The 19,930-nt window shown below is 43.2% G+C and overlaps 1 protein-coding gene across 1 annotated transcript in view; it reads left to right on the top strand.

Annotated features, from left to right (window-relative positions):
* The first annotated feature begins 273 nt into the window (after positions 1 to 273).
* Positions 274 to 19,930, top strand: part of p3h2 (prolyl 3-hydroxylase 2) — a 62,679-nt gene continuing 43,022 nt past the window's right edge. The window contains exon 1 of the mRNA XM_034582584.1: positions 274 to 930. Within this exon, the coding sequence (XP_034438475.1) occupies positions 520 to 930 (411 nt within the window). The 5' untranslated portion in view covers positions 274 to 519. The remainder of the gene's footprint in view (positions 931 to 19,930) is intronic.

Below are 19,930 nucleotides of genomic sequence, written 5' to 3'. Positions count from 1 at the left end.
ATTTGTTTTTTCAGGCACATCTCGGGGTAACTTTATCTGAAGAAGGGACCCGAACTTTTTTCTTTCCACTTTCCACACGTCTGCATCTTTGAACATCCCATGAAACAGAAGTTAACAAAGTTTGAGACCTTCATTATGAATACATGTGGTGCAAGCAGGAGCCGGATCAGCGGACCGTGTGTAGGCGGCTTCCTGCGGGGTTCCCTGAAGGACCCCCCCGCCCCTCTCTGTGATGTCAGCCCCGCAGGAGAAGCTCCAGCTCCGGACACTTGAGGGGAGGAGTTAGGGGGAAAAGCGGAGAAGGGTCATAAGAAAATGTGTGTCCCCGACTGAAGCAGTGTTATTTCCGCCCTGCTCCTGCTGCCGCTGCCCCGAGTCCGCCTGAGAGAGAGAGAGAGAGAGAGAGAGAGGGAGAGAGAGAGAGAGGGACTTTTAAATGGACTGACCGTGGAGCCCCGGTGACTGACAGCCCGCTGTCCGCCTGAAGCCCGCTCCTCACGGCCTGAACCTCCGCAGAGGATGGATGTGAACTTCTCCCCGGCTGCCCTGTGCTCGGTGCTCCTGCTCTCCCTGGCATCCTCCGCCACGTTCCTGGAGCCCTGCGACCTCCTGTATGAGACCGCGGTGCAGGCGTTTTACTCCGGAGACTACAGCGGCGTGGTGCGGTCCATGGAGGCGGCGCTCAGCAGCTACACAGACGCCCGGAGCACCAGGGTCCGCTGCCGGCTGCTGTGCCAGGACCAGCAGCCGCTGGACGGGAGCTTCTCGGACCTGCGCTTCTTCGACGTGGTGCTCCGGAGAGCGGCGTGCATGGACGCGTGCATCGAGGAGAAGCTGGGCGCGCAGTCTGTGCACAAAGTCAGCGACGATGTGGTGCAGGACTTCCGCAGGAGGATCCCCTACAACTACCTCCAGCTGGCTTATCAGAAGGTAGGTGGTGGTGCTGGTGGAGGGTGCGCGTGTGAATGAGCTCCATTGTTGTCCTCTCAGCGGGGGGCCGGTTCCTCTCTGCTCCGGTCTTCATCATCTGCTTCATCACCAAATGCTGAGAGGGATGAGAGGAGCAGCTCTGTGTTAACCTGCTGCTGCTGCTCCTTCACTTGGGTTACTGCGCACTGAGAGAGGAGGACACGGGCCAGGACCTCCACTCATGTGCGGAGTAACAGAAAACATGTAGAGTGTGTGTCAGAAAACATGTTGCTACACACATGTAGAGTGTGTGTCAGAAAAAACGTTGATACACACATGTAGAGTGTGTGTCAGAAAACCTGTTGATACACACATGTGCAAGTTGAGAAACTGCTGCGTCAGCCTGCAGTTGGCACACAGCTACTGCTTCATTTCGCAAGACTGAAGCTTAGTAAATGTTGGCTTCTGTTGATTCTGATATTTATTGAAATACATGTACTGTACTCAACAATGAATGTAAAGTCAGATTGATGACGACGACCACATTGCTGATACTTTACAGGCTATTTTAGGCTTAAACAACAAATGTATAATCTTCAAAGCTGAGTCATGTATTCCAAACATGACTGGTACGTTTTCTGTAAAGGATAAACTGAAACTTAGATACTTAATCTTTCCCAATATCTACCAAGTGTAAAACCAGATTGATGCGGATTCGTCGCTATAATCTGACAGTTACGTAACAGGATGTTTTACATTCGTACAACAAATGTTTTCTAGGTTGAGGAAGTTTGTTTAACATGGCAACTTCAGTGGAATGACATTGTAAAGAATACATAGAACATATGTATTTAAGCAAGTGTATGATAGGCATTCAAATACACAAATGCAACATACAATAGTCTATAATATAATAATCTACAGGCCAGTAATAGAAGTCTTTTGATAATGTTGAATCAGTGTAGAAACATAAATAATAATACACAGTCAAGCTAAAGCTGTTTATCTTAGTTTTTTAAAAGTTGTGCAACATGCAACAGTGTGATGTAGACGACATGTGTCTTTGTCCAAGCACCAAACACATGTCACAGGTTGTATCGTGTTGATTAGACCTATTTACAGGCTCAGTCGTCCGGTCGGAGCCGCCTCTGTCTACAGATGTCCGTACACTTGTTCCAGTCCTTTGTGTTTTACGGCTCCTCTGTGTGCGATGCTCTGTTTGAACATACCTCGGTTGGGCTCTTGTCTGCTTTGGCGGCTCCAGCTTTTTCTTTCCCTTTCCAGCCTCGTCTCTAATCCACAGATCATCTGCAAAGTGCAGTTAGGTATTAGACCCAGTTTGTCCTAATCTGCCACAAATTTCTCAATCTCTACTCACTAGAAGTATTTGTTGTTCGTTCTACATTTACACAAAAACAGCGTTTTCCCATCAAGCCCTTTTTTTGGCGAGGACGCTGCCGAGGACTGTGCGTGGGAACTCACTGAGAGACAGATTCAAATGTAATCACTTATTCAGACCCTCTGCGTCTTTATACTGCACCAGTCCCTCAGGAGCAAGAAATTCTGATGTTTCCATTCTAAGAATATTTGCTTTCAGGTTTGTGCATAAAGTACGAACATCATCCATTTGATGGATGTCTTTTTTTTCCAAGTCGGAAAAACTCTGTTGTTTTGCATTGATCCTGCATCTATTTGCAGGGATTTGTTTCCATGCTCTGGGTGTGTGACAAATGTCCCAATGTCTTTGCCTGCAGAATGTTATATCAGACTGCCAACTGATGAAAAGTGTAACTTGATCTCTTCAAACAACTTTACATCTGTCATGCAGTTGTACAATAAGATGTGTGCAACAATGATACAGTGATTCCTGTATCCGTCCCTGAACAGCACAGTCAGGGTCAACCTCGGGTCACTTTGTTGGGGGTGAGGGTTGGAGGTGGTACTTTCAGTGTCTTGAAGTGAAGCTTGGATACAACAGTGACATGTTAGTATAAAAAATAATTCACTCAAGCTGTGGATGTGTTTTATTCATTTCTTTTCTCACCTTGGTAAAAGTAAGAGGGTGATGATTTAACCCAGTTGGAGCTGGTGCGCTGGCAGCATCTCCTCACATGAACCTGAGACCCAGTCTTGCCGGTGACTGCAGACCAGCTTCCAATGTGCGGGCGATGACACACAGCTTCCACTGCTCAGAAAGTGGCTGGGGAGTTAATCGGCCCTGTCTGGTTCCTCAAATTCTTTTTTTTCCTGAATCGGCAGAGAAAGACTAAGAGCTGATGTTATCCTCACATCAAAGTGAACGCTTCTGTCTAGACACGAGCGCAGACACGGCCTCACACAGAGACACTCACTTAGCTGTCAAAGATGTTGCTCATTTATTTAGCAGAGAATTTATGATTCCTCCACAACATCTGTGTGGAGGAAAAGTGGCACATTTTAGTTTTTCTTGAATAAATGTTGGTGCTGATCCGTGTATTTCGGCCTCTCCCTGTGTTGCTCTGTGCTTCCTGGCGTGTTGACGTCTTTACGAAGTGAGGACATGGCAGCACATCAAGGACGATCATGTTGATCTTAACATGGGCGAGGAGAGGCCGAGATGGAGCGTTCCTATTGGCCAAGCCCCTTAGAGTGCATCACACCAATCGGTGTGTACACATGTGAATTAGTGTGTGTGTGTGTGTGTGTGTGTGTGTGTGTGTGTGTGTGTGTGTGTGTGTGTGTGTGTGTGTGTGTGTGTGTGTGTGTGTGTGTGTGTGTGTGTGTGTGTGTGTGTGTGTGTGTGTGTGTGTGTGTGTGTGCAAGGACCCTCACATGTGTGTTGATATGGGAGTGTTTGGTGGTGTTTGTGAAAATAAATAACATTCCTGCAGTATTTAACATTCCTGCGTCACACGCCCTCTCCCTGACAGCCTCTGGCACAATGCTGCCATTGGGTCTGTCAGAGTTCGGCTCCACAGTCACCAACTGTTCTCCTTCACTCAGGCTGCTGCGTATGTCCCCAGCTCGCCCATCGTTTAGCCTGGCAAATATTTTATTTTCCTGTTGTGGTCTGTTTGCTTTTCTAAAAAAAGGGGAGACACGCCACCTTTTGCAGGTATTAAAGGGAGGCTTTTGTAGCTGCCTGCACATGGGCGGGACCTCGATGACCTCCGCTGATCTCTGCCGCTGTCCGCACGGCTCTCACTGCAGTCGCCCGACTGCTGAGCGATCAGAGGCCATGAACTGGCCTCAGGGGAGGGGAGAGATTGTGTCTCCAGCTGCTGGATCTGTGATCTGACAGAGCTGCTATTTCAGGATTGTGTAAGGGCTTAACAACCTATGACTATCAGTTTTTTCTTATTAGAAATAAATGAAAATCAGATAAAAACCATTAAGCCAATATAGAAAAATAAAACAGTCTTTTCATTGCTTCACCTTTTATTGCTGCAGACATTTTCTAGTTCCTATTTTCTTTTGGCTGCACGGAGACATAACATGCTGCTGAAAACCTGTTGAAACAGTCAAATCCTTTTAAGAAATTACACATTTTATTCCTGAAAATCTGTTTAAACTGATCAGCTTTAGTTATAAGAGGCAAAGCAGAGACCTGAATCTACCGACACTCTTCTTGTCAGTCATTACAAACTCAAGCTGTGCAGCCAAGCGTTCGTCAAAACCACATAACTTTCTTATAATTTGTCGTGGGGGTCCCAAAGTTTCCCACGATGCCAAATATGTCACAGTGAATTTTGAATGTGTATAGAACAAGGGAGTTTTGGGCTTGAAAGTTTCACTCAGTGTAAACTTGTAGCTTCAGTGAAGAGCTGGAACCACACGGTGCAGAAGTAATAAAATGTTTGACACTGTGGGAGAGACAAAAATGATCTGAAACAAACTTTAAGCTTCTTGGTGGAAAAGTAAAACGTGTGTCTTTCAAAGTATTGACAAAACACGTTTTGGTGAAACAATCTTATACCTCTTTTATATCAAAATTAGCAGGTGTGTGCAAGTTTTTTTAAATGCAGGCAAACAAAATTGCCAATGCCTTTTGAGGGAGTTTGCCTTTCTGTTTTTGTCCCCCTGCTGAGTCATGTTTGACATCACGAACACGCCGGAAACTGAGAAGCTCTCTCACCTCGCTGTCTTGCCAATGTTGCATCTTGCAGGAGAGTAAGAAAAAAGCGCTGTTGCATGTTGTTCCCAACTTTAAAAAAACTCTAAGTACCAATAACAAATGGCTATTTCTACGCCAACGGCAGGAAGTGCAGTACGTGTCCTACGTGCGGCGTCAGTGTCTAGACTGCAAAAATTAAGAAGCAGAAGAAGAAACTAGAATGGCCACTCAGGTGTATTTTCATCAGTATCGATTGGAGCTGGAGCTGATTTAAAAACCTTTGTCCTTTTGACCCGGGAGTGAATGCAGGTTGTATCCATTCTCATTGCAGACAAAAGCCTGTTGTGTTCGACCAGTAGAAAGGGACTTCACAATCTATACAATCTTACTTCACAAGGCGACGATAGAAAGCAGCATGTCATCCATCTTATTGCTAAACTTTCAGCTTCGCCTCCTTTTCCAAAATTCTGTCCTTTTGAAATATTCTACACAGCGAGAAACTTGTCCTCTGCATTCAAATTGTTTAGGAGTAAGATACACACTGTTGTCGTCCTCGTGTGTGTGAATGTGCTGATGTCACAGTGAAGTGCGTCTCATTATAACCACACACTTTGCTTTACAAGGCTGCCAGCAAAAATATCATTTCTGATCATGATCCGGTTCCTCTCAGGTTTGAGGGCTCGGGGCGGCAATTCCCAGTGATTAAGGGGGAGTGTTGACGCTCCGTAATGATCCTGTTGACTTGCTCATCCTGTGTGTTCAGTTCAGAGTCGTCAGTCTAAATGTGGCAGCAGTGATGTGAACCAAATACATCAAGTCTCCAAAAAATGTGGAGAGTTGGCAACCAACTGCAGAATGTGAGCCGACTGTTATTTAACACTCACGTCATTTTTCTCTTCTAATTGAGTCATAGAATGAAGAGCAGCTTTCTCATGACTTGATTTGTCTTGGGAATCAAGACACATGATTCAATAACCATCCCATCATCGCTTTGTTATGAGAACTTCAGCCACGGGCCTCCCAGCACAATGTGGAAGGTGAGGGTGAGTCAGGACAGTCTTTGAGGGCGACTGATGTTGTGATCCATCTCTGGCATTTTCCCTTTTACTCCCTCTGCTTCCAGTTTAGGTCAACTTGAGCCCCAGTAAGGAATTTTAAACATTGTGAACATTTGAGTGGAAACAATGAGCAGATTTTGCATTGACCGAGTTGAGAGTGAGTGAGTGTTTGTGCTGTAGATGAGAATCACATGTTGTTGTCATCTGCAGCTGATGGAAGGGTCCAGACACAGGGAGAGTGATTGGTTAAAGCAAAGCAGAAAACGCTCCCAGTCGCTCAGAGGCCGCCGGGTCAGATTTGTTGATGATATATATGTTTTTTATGAATCAGCGGGGTCGTTATGAAGTTATCCTCTTTACAAAGTGTCTGGAAGGAGACGAGACGACGTATTAGACGAGATGACAGTAGAAACCTTTAACTCACATTGGTTACGCAAGAGTGACTCAATGAAAAGTTCTACAAAGCATTTGTGATGCATAAAGCAGCTCAGCATCAGGGACATAGATTATCTGCATGATAAAGCTAACATAGCTTTCAGGACAGTAACATATGTTACCTTTAACCTGGTGCTCACGTGTTGATTGACCATAATCATTGGTAACAGATTCAGTTCTGTCGGTGAGATGACTATCAAAGAAACATCTGTTTATTTTACTGCCTGTGGCTAAAATACAAAAAAAGTACAATATTAAAATGCCTCCAAGTCCTCGGTCATTAAAAACGTTATACTATAAATCATATTAATGATGGGGAATGGAGATGCAGAGCTTTGCCATACTGGATGTTACAAATATGAATATTTCTCTGCATCCCTTTCTCCTCTCCACACACCTGTCGTGCCCTGCGGCTGCTCTCCTGGCCCTGACCACTGAGCTTTGCCCAGACGGCCAGACATTGTGGCACTTGGTTGTGCCAAAGGTCTTCTGCATGACTGGATTTGATGGGATAACGCACCACAGGAATGTGGGGGCATGCTGTGGAGTAACACACCGATATTGTTCTCGCCCTGATTAACAATTAAATGGTGACGGGGAGGAGGAGGCTGATTAAGGATCAATCCTGAAAACACTGCAGTGGTTTGTGAGCTGAGATGCGACGGCTGCTGGTTGTGGAACTTGGCTTGAAGGTGACTTTGTGAAACGCTGGCATCTTTGCAAAGTGTGAGCAGAACAGCAGATCAGCCAGAAGCGGGAGCTGATGACAGTCAAGAATCTTTTGATTCAAGCTCCAAACCTTCACTTTTGAAATGAATTGAGATATTTATGACAGTGACTGTATTCTGACCACAGTTTTCTTCAATTTATGGAAGATCACAACATCCCAGGTCACACAAAGGGAGGATTTGGACCAAGACTCAGTTTTGAGATCCAACCAGCTGGAGAGCAGCATTCACTTTTGAGTGTTTCAGTATACTTGGTTGGCTACTACAGATTCCTTATGTCTCTCTCTGTGTGTGTGTGTGTGTGTGTGTGTGTGTGTGTGTGTGTGTGTGTGTGTGTGTGTGTGTGTGTGTGTGTGTGTGTGTGTGTGTGTGTGTGTGTGTGTGTGTGTGTGTGTGTGTGTGTGTGTGTGTGTGTGTGTGTGTGTCTCAGTGTGTTTGGTGATTATCAGCCTGGCCAAAGACTCCTGGGTGTCTGTGTGTAGAAATCGGGGCTGGGATGGAAAATCAAGAGTTTGCCAGGCATCTGCTCAGTCTCACTAGTGACTTGAGCTATGCGTTGGCTGCTGCAGGGTACAAACAGACAAACTACCTCTATATCTCATGTTCTCCTTTTGTATTTTATCTGCACATGGAAAAGTTTTGTATTTTGTCTTCTTGAATGAGAAAAGAAAGGCATCTTCACACCAAATTCTGGGAAAATGTCTGGTCAGAGAACTTTTTCTTTAAGCTCTAGCACCTCAGCTGAGCCGGACACTGGATGATCAGTGTTTTTTCCTTTTTTGTCCCCTTGAAACACAAAAACATTTGCTTCAGTCAAATGTCACACTGACTGCAAAGAAACTGAGGAGAGAGGAGTTTGCATGTACTTTTCCTGTGTCTCATGAATGTGATGACTGAAGTCAACTGTTCCTGCTGCATCAGACAGAAGATGAGGTTGAACCATAGACTGTATCTAAAGATGGACGACACGACAGGTCCCAAAAGTAAAGCTAAAGTTTCTTAATCGACCCCTGGTGGCTGGCTTCAGTATAGTTCATAAGTCCCGCCTCCTCCATGTTGGTGGATTGGACATGGAGCAAACTAAAAACTCTTAAGTACACATCAAATCTGTTTTTCTCAACGATGGTTTCTGTCGTTTTAGTTTAGTTCTTATCACACTGACGTATGTTCCGGTGTTTATGTTTCCATTAAATTTGTTTTTTATAAGTTATTTGATGCCATAAAAATGGGGTGAAGCGTCACGATTGACAGCTGAGACTGTCTCACGATTGGTCGGACCTCGTTACTGCTTCTCCATCTCCCGATCGCTACTGCACAGACTTTGGCTCCAAATGCGTGAGAGTGCAGTGTTATATGTTTACGGAATATGTTGGAGTTGCGTCGTCCATGTTTATATACAGTCAATGGGTTGAGTTATTTATTCACCCATGGGTGTGTTTTATGCTGTAAACATAGCTGTTAAAACAGAAGTGGAAAGGGGCCTGAATACACTGACTAATTTGGTCTTTTATAGTATAGGATCTAGAGTCCACAGAATAAACACATACAGTACTTGGCTGCGACAGGACTGTTGGCCCAGATTTAATCCAACCTCTTATTCCACACAAAGAGTCAAATGTTCCTCAGTTTTGCTGAAGTATCCTATATCCACCTCACAGCTTGTTCTGCACAACCTTGAGCTACTGTATAAATTGTGCTCAAGTTGCCTCTGTCCTGGGCTGATCGCTTCTAGGAATCGGAGAGGGGGTTGGAAACTCAGGGGTGGAAACCACACAGAGGGTGGAGGGGTACAGGAAGTGAAATCTGTTCTGGAAAACACTGGAAAATGAAGCAATTTTCTTGAGTTTTCTTCTTTTCACTTCAGGTACACGTGATTCTTCCCGTGCTGCCTTTCATCAGTTTTGACACAGATCCTAACAACAGTGTTTATGAAGTTAAATAAAGAGTTTAATCCGTGAAGCCCACGCCTAAGTCATATATTGAGCTGAGAGCTTCTCTATGAGCTGGATGAAATTTCATTTCAATCCTCCGCGGCAGGAGGTTTGTGTAATTTTGGTTTGTGGTCCCAGAAACCGAGACCTTGCATGGCCACTGATGATCGGAGCAGAGATCCGACAAAGTCATGTTCTCCCTTGTGCCTTTTTTCCACTGGCTTGTTGAAGCATGCTTTAGCCACGGCCCGCCGCAATGTGATCGCATGCGTTTCCACTGCCCCCTGACAGCAGATGGTAAATGATATTGTTCTGATATTTGTGCTCGGCAGAGGAGCCAAACAGTGAGAGTCTCCACCTCCTCGACCACGCTCTGTTGACACTGACTGGATCAGTGAGTCTGGGTCTCGCCACAATTCAGTAAAAGGATGCATGATGGGATGCAGCTGTATCGCTGTTTACGTCTTTCTCCAGTGTTAATGTCAACATACTGGAATGGAAGTAACTCGGATATCGTTTACATTTTGAGTATTACTTCTCTTATATGCTTGTACATTTTTTATTTGTTGCAGCAAGAATGTAATTACCTCGACCAGGAAGGTTTTGTGTTCTGCCCCCCTGTCATTTGGTTGTTTGTCAGGAGGATTACGCAAAATTGACTGAACAGATTTCCATTATAATGGGAGGAATGATGGGACGGGGGCCAAGAAAGGACAGTTTTCATTTTGGCACGGATCCGGGAAATGTTTTTGCACTTTCTTCAACATGGCGAGATCGTACGTTTTGGGTTATTTTCACAGATTTCATGGGTCTTGATGAGAAATATCGGGCACATTTAGAGAAGTGATATAAAAGGTTGTAACTTTATTGATTTTCAGGAAGCTTTTGGGCCTTGGCGGAGGTTTGTGCTCTACTAGGTGTCCTTGTAGTTCAGTGTATTTTCACTTATGGCACTTAGAATAAACTACAGCTGAAATGATTAGTTAACCAAAGCCAAACATTCTCTGATTCCAGCTTCTCAAATGTGAATTACAGCGAGTTTTCAGTCAAATATGTTTGGGCTTTGGACTGCTATTTGAACAAAATGTATTTAGAGCTGCGGCCTCATGCTATGGGAAACTCTGATGTTTTATCGGCCATACAACTTACTAAGAACTGAGACTAAAGAAGAAAAGCATGTACAGACTGACTAGTTATCATGTTAAACTGGGTAAATGTTACACATTGTTGTTTTTTTTCCTCTCTGAATTATCAAACAGTGTTGAGACTGTGGATGAAAATGAGCTTTTTGGATAAATCCTCACATTTACATCATGTTGTCTCTGACAGATACATGAACAGAGTAAACTGAACAAAATGTGTTTTTCGTCACTTATATTCAACTTTTTAATTATGGGTCCTGTGTCAGATCCTCCTTCGCATTTAGTTTTTTGACTCCACAGCTGTTTCCTGTAAAATTCTATTAGAAACGCTGATTGTTTATCCAGCACCGCTGTCGTCAGCCTGCAGGGCCACGGTGACTCAGTGGTCAACGTGTGCTTATGTGGCAGAGAGATGGGGAGACAATATTTGAATATGTCAAAAAGTCAGCCTGAGATTGACTTGTTCTGTCTGTCTTCTATTAAAAATGCTCCAGCACACATGTATTTATTTCACACCATGAAAAATCAACATTAAAGTTCTGCAGGAATCCGCCCTTCTCTAAACATCAGCTAGCTAAGTTTGACAGCTGGCACAGAGAAGGGGACAATTTCCATTAGGCAACCCCCCCTCCAACCTATGGCTGCCAAAGAATAATTCATCTTTGCAGGATTTCCAACTATTACCCCTGCTTGTGAGCTGCTTTGTCGTCGGATCTCAGCGTCTCGCCGCCCTGACATGAGCTGCCGGTAGATTCCCTGCAGGGAGGCAGGTAGTATTACGCCGACAGAGAACAGGGGGAGAGCGGTTTTTCATGATCTCATGTTGACCTGACACGTAGCGACACTGACCCTGCAGCATCTCCACATCTGGTTTAGTTCTCTGTGAATCGCAGCTAATAACAGTGCTAAACAGCACGGGGCACGAGGAGCCGCAGGCGTGTCTGCTTTATCAAAGTGGTGTGACAGCAGAGGGAGAAAGTGAGGGGGAGGCTGGAATGTGCGCTGAAGTACGTGCTTATTTGGTAGCACTTATGTCATCTTCAGCCAATTAGAGCTCCCTCCTGCAGGTCAGGTGATGAGGCTGTGACATTGGCCGTCAACATACTACTGGTCTCAATTTTGGAAGTAAAGCCAGTTGTATGAATTACACATTAACAGTGTTTTTTTTGTTTCACAGAGCTGCTTCATAGCCTCAAACTGCCTTGTGATTGTTGTTTCTACAATTATCCATGCTGCTTAAACTGAAATGAGGCAATTATTTAGGAAAAAAAAAATCATCTGTTTCTAAACTGTGTCCTCTAGAAAGTAGTTTTACAGCTTCCAGGAGGTGGTAAACAGGATATAACTGAAAGGTGTGCATGTGTAAATCTTTACTCAAAAGCAACCTCAGCCAAATGTCCTTACAGAGCCTTTCAAAAAGTAAATACAGGATTTTGGCCTGAGCAGCGGCAGGAGTACATATCACCTGTGAAAAGTTTCATGTCAGCTCCTGGTATCTCCTGTCCTGTTTTTAAAGATGAGCTTCACTGATGAATGGGGTAAAACGTTAAACAGAAGGAGTTACTCGGGATGCAAAATTATTGTTATTATAGAGTTTAAAATAAATAAATAAATTGATTTTCTGGCCACTTTTACGGCAGGAAAAGCAAGTTTTGAAGACCGTATTGATGCATGCAGTTTATAACTTTATAGGTTGATATGGTGATCTTGTGAGCATTGAGTGGCTTAGTTACACATTTAGCAGTTACAAATAGAGTTGCCAGTGTTCGGGCACATAACCCCACCGTTTTGTAGCATCTACATAAAACCTATATGGTTCATTTTTGTGTATACATCAAATAAAAAAGAATCTAAATTCTAAAATTAGAGTTGACTGGATTTGGTGCTAAAAGATAGGAAAAACTTTATGGATGTTTTTGAGGTCCACGATCTCACTGACCGACAGGTTAACATGTTAGAGAGAGAGAGACAGAGAGAGACAGCCATGCAGGGCGCTGATAACTTTTCAATGAAGCAACAACACAAAACTTCTTTTGTGTGAAACATAGTGTGTAGTTAAGTGCAGTAGAACAGTGAAGCTGGGAAATTGAACGCACTCTTCTCTTGTAATATGTGTAAACGGTAACACCGGTGTTGTCCTGAGTTTTATTACTGGTGCCTAGTTCTAGAAAAACAAGGCACCTCAATAAGTGCAGAAAAAAATTTCCGGCTTTTAAATCATCAAAATGATTGTTGAATATGTAATTGTGTATACATCCCCTTCCAGGCCTGGAAAGTCAGCACACTGCAGGTTGTAAACTTTAACTGTCTTACATCAGATTACAGGTGTTGCATGTTTGGCACTAGTCAAATGTTTTTATAATCAGACAGTGTTTAGCATTTAGAAGAAGATGAGATAAACACAGACATGTTGTACTCATGGTTTTAAAAGTAGGTGTATTCTCTATATAATAAACCGTAAATATTCATGGTGTAGTCGAATCATTTACTCACTGAGGTTCATCAGATCAGTGTGCAGGTCCCCACACACACAATTTCAATCTTTTTTGGCTCCAGTTGTGATTTCAAGATAAAACAACTTTCAGACTTGCCACTTCAACACAGTGTATCACCCTCTGATCACATGCACATGGGAAGGCATCAGCCTTTTTAAATGTCTCCAGGGCAGCAGGGACCATACAACTTGAAAATAAAGGCTTCCTCCTGCTGTGATCACAAACACTATGACACAGACGAGGCCATAGACACGTTCAGGTCTGGAGAACAGAGATTTGTGGGGGTTCACAGACTGTTTGTTGCCCATGCTCAGAGTATCCAGTGTCGCCCTGAACATATGTGCTTTGTTTAATGTGGTTGCATGTTTACAATCATTTAATGTTTTATCCTTGAAGCAGTTCTGTTGTTCAGTCTCTGGTTTCTGTTTATTGAAGACTTCTGTTGTTATAAAGTGATTATTAGCGTTCACTGAAGGATTCCTCAGAAAGAAGGCAATGGAAAATATATCACATGGTGTGAAGTGTACAAAATATACAGCATGAGGAAAATAATGTCTTGTTGTAATTGATCCTTGTATTTAGTTAACAGTTGTACGTTGTTTTTTGCCTTTATATTTACTTATTTACTCCTATTCTAGATATAAATTCTCAAAACTTCTGGCAGATACGTTGTCGTGATTGTTCTAAGTCATTTTGAATAATGTAGATGAGTGATTTATGGTGAAGGTTTAAAAAGTGAAGGATCACTTGTTTATTGATGACAGAAAGTCCTCAGTCATTCTTATAATGACAGAGGTTGAAGAAACCTTATCTGGGGGAATATTTGCCTGCGGCTCAGTAGAAGAAGCTCTTTCAATTTTAATATCTGTGCCACTGGAACAAAGTGGAATCTGTCTTTTATGGAGGAAAATGAACGGCTTTGTTTCTGCCATGATTGCTTATGTTTTTTTTGTAGGAATTTAATAGAAACAGGATTATCCTGTGGTATGCAAATGTGGCGAGTAAAAGCTTGTATAGGCTTCTTCATTTAGCAGACTAAAATACTTGGGCTGCTTTAGGCCCAGCGCGGAGGTATTTACAGAATGTGAGAAGGTCCTACACACCGTCCACACCAGCCCTGCACGAAACCTCTACTGAAGTATAGCTGCTCTCGCTGCGTCCTCGTACACAATGTATTGGCACGTTACGCTCAACAGGACTTTCATTGAGCTTTAGAAATTAATCTTTACACATTTACAAACTAATTCTCATGTTTATTATTACCTCTGCCAAGGTGGTTGTGTTGCATTTGTTTGTTTGTTTGTTTGTTTGTTTGTTTGTATGCAAGATTACACAAAAACAACTTTCTTAACTTTCACTTTCTTAAACATTGTGAGACTGTTGGGCCTTGGCAGAAGTTTGCGCTCTACTGAGTGCCACTCTAGTTGTATTTATTTTTTAATGTGAGGTAATGCTTATACATTGGTGTATTAAAGCTGTGATTAAGTTTGTCACTTTGTAATCACAGCTGTGTATAAACGGCTGATACCAAATTAATCATATTAACAAATGCCAAGTTTATACTCAAATTCAATTATAAGCCTAACTCTATCTATTTCATCTGGTAATAACAATTACACCAGTGCATTCCAAAGAGACAATGAACTTTTAATTGTATTTACAGTTACAGGCTCCACACAATGTGCTGCTGGCAATGTTTACCATGGTTTTCTTCCACTTAAAAGAAGAAAGTAAAGTGGTGCAGCAGATAACAGTGTGGATGAAGGGGCCGTGCAGCTGGGACGGTTTGTAATCTCTGACAACAGGGCATCTCTGACATACAAAGTGGCTGTGAGAACATCTGTGAAACAACCATCTCAGTTCCTCTGTGTCCTGCTATTTCTTGACATGCGGATGAGTCCCCGGAGTTTGGAAAAACATAAATATCCGAGTAGCTTGTTCTTCTCAGTGAAATGAAATGCATTGAGCTTTAGACGGCCTCCTAAGAGGACTGTACGTTTTTCTGTGGAGCTCTGAAGTGCGGACGTATTAGAAATTTCCTTTTCATGTTGCTTTACTGGCAAACCCATCGCCCTTGTAAAGCCACAGCATGTTTGCATTTAATGCCCTAAATAAAGCCGTGCATGGTAGTTAAAGTGGTTTTAGATGATTATAGACGTTAAAGCCCTAAAAATATCTCACGTGTTTACGGCATATGTTTGCGAGAGTGTGGCATTTTGTGCCCTTTGGCGGAGCTGAAATGAATCATAAGCTGTGCAGTGTAATTAAATGAATTCCTTCCTTTTTAACTGTACACGCAAACAGAACCAGGTCTCATTAACAGTTTTAAGACATAAACTCCGGAGACTGTCCGCAGAATTGGATCCAGACTTTCTCCGGAGTTTGACTTTCCCACGTGAACAACGCAGCAGGAGATTCTTTGCTCAGACGCGTTCACAACAACACAGGAATCTGTTCAGGTGAGGGGGCGGGGCAGAAGGCAGAGACAGGATGTGACGTATTAATGCTGCCGCGGAGATCTCCTTTTTGTTTACAACACATCGACACTGGCTCCGCTCTTGTCACCAAAGGCTCTCCTGATACCTTTGTCCGTGTGTTTTACGTGAATGACACTGCCATCTCATCCTGAGATATTTGTATTGTTTTTTGTTTTTTCCAGTTTTTAGTCCATCTCGTGTTTGAAACATCATCCACATGCTCGCTGTGAACCCTGCAGAGGATCTCCTGCTGTGTTCTCACATGGGCTCATTCGGACATTATTTTAACCAGGGGCCCAGCTGGAGAAACTCTGGATAAAGTGCTGAGCCTTAATAAATGACATCCAGTGCAGTAACTCACCTTGAGGGTTGGTTTCCAAGCAGCGACGCAGATACAAACAGAATGAATGAGAGGGCTGCTGCTCTGTGATGTGGTGACTTACTGCATCCCTTCATCGATGAGGAATCTTAACATGGTTTTTGGGCTGAAAGCTGGATGTTGGAGTGTGTCACTCTGAGGGAAACGAGTGGTTAATTCCCCAAGAGAGTCTGTAATTGAGTGAGATTGGGACGTGAGAGAGAATGGAATATGACTCTCTGTACAGTACAGTCATTGTAGTGCTGTGAAGACATTACTTTATGACATCATGTCGATGTTGGACAGTAAACAACCCTCCTTTTGTTATACGCAGAGTTTTGAGTGGGAAAATCTAGGTTATTAGAATTTCATAGTGTAGTTTCTCTGGTGGGAGGTTTTATTGGTTTCACGGGGGCAGTGTGTCACCCTGTCTTGACAGCTTTTAATATGCTGAGCACCAGGACACTGCTGGTACGAGTTTGTCATGAAAACAGACATTTTTATTAAAGGGATCTTTTCAAATGGCTCAGCGGTGCAGTTTAATTAAGTTTCAAATGAGGATGCTCTCAGTATCTCCTCGTCCTTCCTCTTAAACTGCTCCGTGGGTCTCCTCACACAGCTGCTCTATCTCAGCCAACAATAACAGTCTTGTCCTCTCGCTCACTGGCTGCAGTGTGGTTGTCAGTGAAGTGTAAGTGTGTCATACATATACAGTCAAGCCTCCGTGTTTCATGTTTTCCATGCCTCTACTGTACAGTCTGGCTGTGGTTTATAGCGGAGACGGTGGGGGGTTTTAATGCACCGTCAACCCATAGGAGGCTTCCGGCAGCTCGGGCTGTATGTGTGGTGTGAGGGGAATAGCTGAGAGGCTCAGTAATGGGATGCACAGGCACTAACTTGGCCTCAGACATTGTATTGCTGCCAGGCCGAGATGAGCTCATGTGACTTAATTTAAATGTGGAATGGATGATGCATCGTGTTTCGAAAATTTTCCAACATGGGTTCTGTCTGCGATCAGTGCTCTTCACATTTATACCAAATGGAGGACGCAATATGAGTCAGAGAAGAACCCTTTAAATTTTTATGAAGATGGGGGGGGGGGGGGGGGGGGGGGGGGGGGTTACATTTTTCAACAGGTCTGATGATTTCTTCGAGAACAATAATCTTGATGAGAAAACAGATATGTTTAGCACATGATTGTCAAATCTTATCGAAGAAAGGTCTGAATTCTCATAAACTAATTGATATTTTAACACAAGAAAGTGGGGAGAAAAAAATCCAAGATTTGTCCCTTAACACCAAAATATAAAGGGTTCTGGAAATAATGGGTTTAGTGGAAAATGGTTTAGTAGTTGTTTCGTAATCCTGCTCACAAATAAACCAGCAGAGAAACACATAAACAGTCACGGGTGAAAACACAACCTCCTTGGTGGAGCTGATGGGGCATCAAACTATATCAACATGTATGTGACTCTCACCAAGAATCATTCAACATGTTGTCATAGGTATAAAGACCATGATATCCTTATCAGTAGTGGATTTTAGAAATAATGATATCTGATCATTATATATCAGCTGAAAATAATGTTTTTTACATCAACACACACGTAGAAACATTGTTTTAAGGACATTTTAAGAACGTATACCTTCTGATCACAGTCTTGGAGACAAATAAATCTGTACAACAACACCACTTCTAATTTGCCACACAATTTTCATACTTCTTTTTCTGAAGTTCTTTTTTATCTAATGGCCAATATATATATAAACATCCGGTCCTTTAACTGTGTCACAGCGTCCCGTGTGTCGGCTCTGGTTTGGATCAGGTGGATTAGAGCTACTGTGAGTATTGCTCCAGATCCATCATCATGTGTCCTGGTTAAATAGGGTGCTTTAGTGGATCAGCAGTTCTGAGTGAAGTGTTTCCAAAGAAACCTCTGCCCTGTGTGTTTTCAATCATGGCAACTCTGTCTCAAACCCCCCTTCTCACCTTTGTTTCAACTGATTGTTTATGGGCCTAAGGCACACGCACGCGCGCACACACGCACGCACACACACACACACACACGTACAGCTGTCATGGCTTAATGTATATATTTCCACCCAAAAGAATCCTTTAGATCCTTCAGGCCTCAGAAAGACAACAGTACATGTTATTAACTTCTCACAAGTGGCTTCTTCCAGCACATGCAGATGTTTGTTTACCTTCGTGGAATACTCAGAGAAAGTTTAGACACATACTCGTCACTCCCTACTTTGTAATTTAGGGATCGTGTTCTGGAAATTACCCCTGTTTTGTAAGCATGTCATTATGATGATTTCGGACTCTAACAGTAGCCTCCGCGCGTCCTGAGGCGATCGCAGCCATCAGGTGAGAGCGTTTTTTCCCACAGTGACGTGAAGGCGAGGTGTGCAACATGCAGGTTTTATGAGGTTTCATGTGATTATTTAATTTTATGCCAGTTTCCAGCTATTAGTCTTCCTCCCCGCGCCACTCGTAATGGATCCCAGCAGATTCCTGGTCTTTGCAGGCCAGTGAAACCCAAACAAAAGAGCTGTCATTTGAGTATGTTGTCTGTGGCGGCTGATGAAGTTAATGGGAACAGCAGTTGCGGCTGGAGGCTGCGTGGTTGGACGCCATGTCATCTTCCAGCCGGATGGACGGAGGCAGGGAGACGAGACAAGCAAAGCTAAGATATGGCTGGTTTCATTCTTAGTGACTCAGTATGAGGTAGCTGTGAACAGAGAAGAAATGAGGTCACACACACACACACACACACACACACACACACACACACACACACACACACATACACCACCGATAATAATGATGCATTTCTTTCCTTTGTCATCATCTCACCATATTGAAGTATGTTTTAATGGGGCATTTGTCTAGATGAGACGCCAACTGGTTCCCTCTTAATGCTGTTGGTCGTCGCGCTCTCCATAAAGTTTTGTTTTGGGAGGTCTGCTGGTGTTTTCTTTCCTCCACATTGCCGGGGATTTCCTCTGCTCCCCTGGGGACTTCCTGTTATCAGAGCTGTGACTCAGCGGAAAGATCTATTTCCAGTGAGTGGAACTTTTTCTTCCTTCGCGATTTCTTACGTTTGATTGATGCAAACAGTTTTTCTTTTTTAATCAGCAAATCTAGATTTAAAAACCTTGGATCCATTAGGCAAAACTGATGTAGCGTTTCATTAGGTTTCACAGCAGACTATTACGACTGGCTCACTGCCACTTTGCAAAAGGAAAAGAAATGGAAACATCCTGAAAATTCTGAAAAGTCATTCTCTCCTATAACTCTGTCAGCTGTGTGTGGGATGACTTCGCTCTGGAGAAGAGGGTAAATTAATATAACGGCTCTAACTCTCTTTTTCCCTTTCTTTTTTAAATCATTCTCGATTTATGAGAACATGGTTGAATTTCAATAGTAACATTTTCAAAATCTGTTTCTTCTCATTTTATCAATGAGATCAAGTGATGGACACTGGATGAATGGGCTGATATGGCTGGAGCATGTAGTGTCAATATGTCTAATTGAGCAGGTAAAGTAAATGAAAACCGTTGTGGAACTTCAGTATAACATATATTTGCATTTTGCCTGGAGCTGGCTGGTGTGAGGCCTTTATCTGTTTGATGCGCATTTACTCTCTGTGCTCACATGTACAATGTTGTCAAACAGCCAAATTCTCAATAAATGTTACCTGTTACCCAGCAGTCACCTCCAAGCCATCTTTAAGTAACAGTGCAAATGTCGTCTGCGATGACAGCGCTGTTGGGATTTCAGCAACATTTACACGCACAACATCAGTCAGAGTTAGAAGAGACAGAATATCTTTATTATTTCGTCTGTCACAGACTGCACAGCCACCGTCTGGTAACAAACTGTCACTCACTGAACAGAGTAGAAATAGTCTCCATCCATACTAGACAGTTAAAAACTAAACCCTCTCAGTCCAGATGAGTGTTTTAGCTCTGCATCCGTAATAATCCCTGCACATACTCACACACCTGAAAACCTATATCATGTGGACAACAGGTGTAAATGTAGCAGCAGTGATCCGTTTTAAAACTAAAAGGTAGTGGTGTGTTGGTGGGTGTTTTGAAAAAAAATATGCTACGGAGTCTCAAAAGATGCTAAATCCTGAAAGTAAATACAATAAACTGGCCCGATGCCCACAAAGGCCCCTGATCACGAAATAGAAACTGTTCGCACCACGATCAAGTGGCACTCGACCGACCAATGATGTGCTAAGTCAGTCAGCAACAGACAGTCACATTTACAGGGCTGACCCCACTGTCAA

Source organism: Hippoglossus hippoglossus, chromosome 4 (genome assembly GCF_009819705.1).
Source record: "Hippoglossus hippoglossus isolate fHipHip1 chromosome 4, fHipHip1.pri, whole genome shotgun sequence".
NCBI lineage: Eukaryota > Metazoa > Chordata > Actinopteri > Pleuronectiformes > Pleuronectidae > Hippoglossus > Hippoglossus hippoglossus.
Note: the sequence above shows the minus strand (reverse complement) of the source record. Positions and strands in the feature narration are given on the sequence as shown.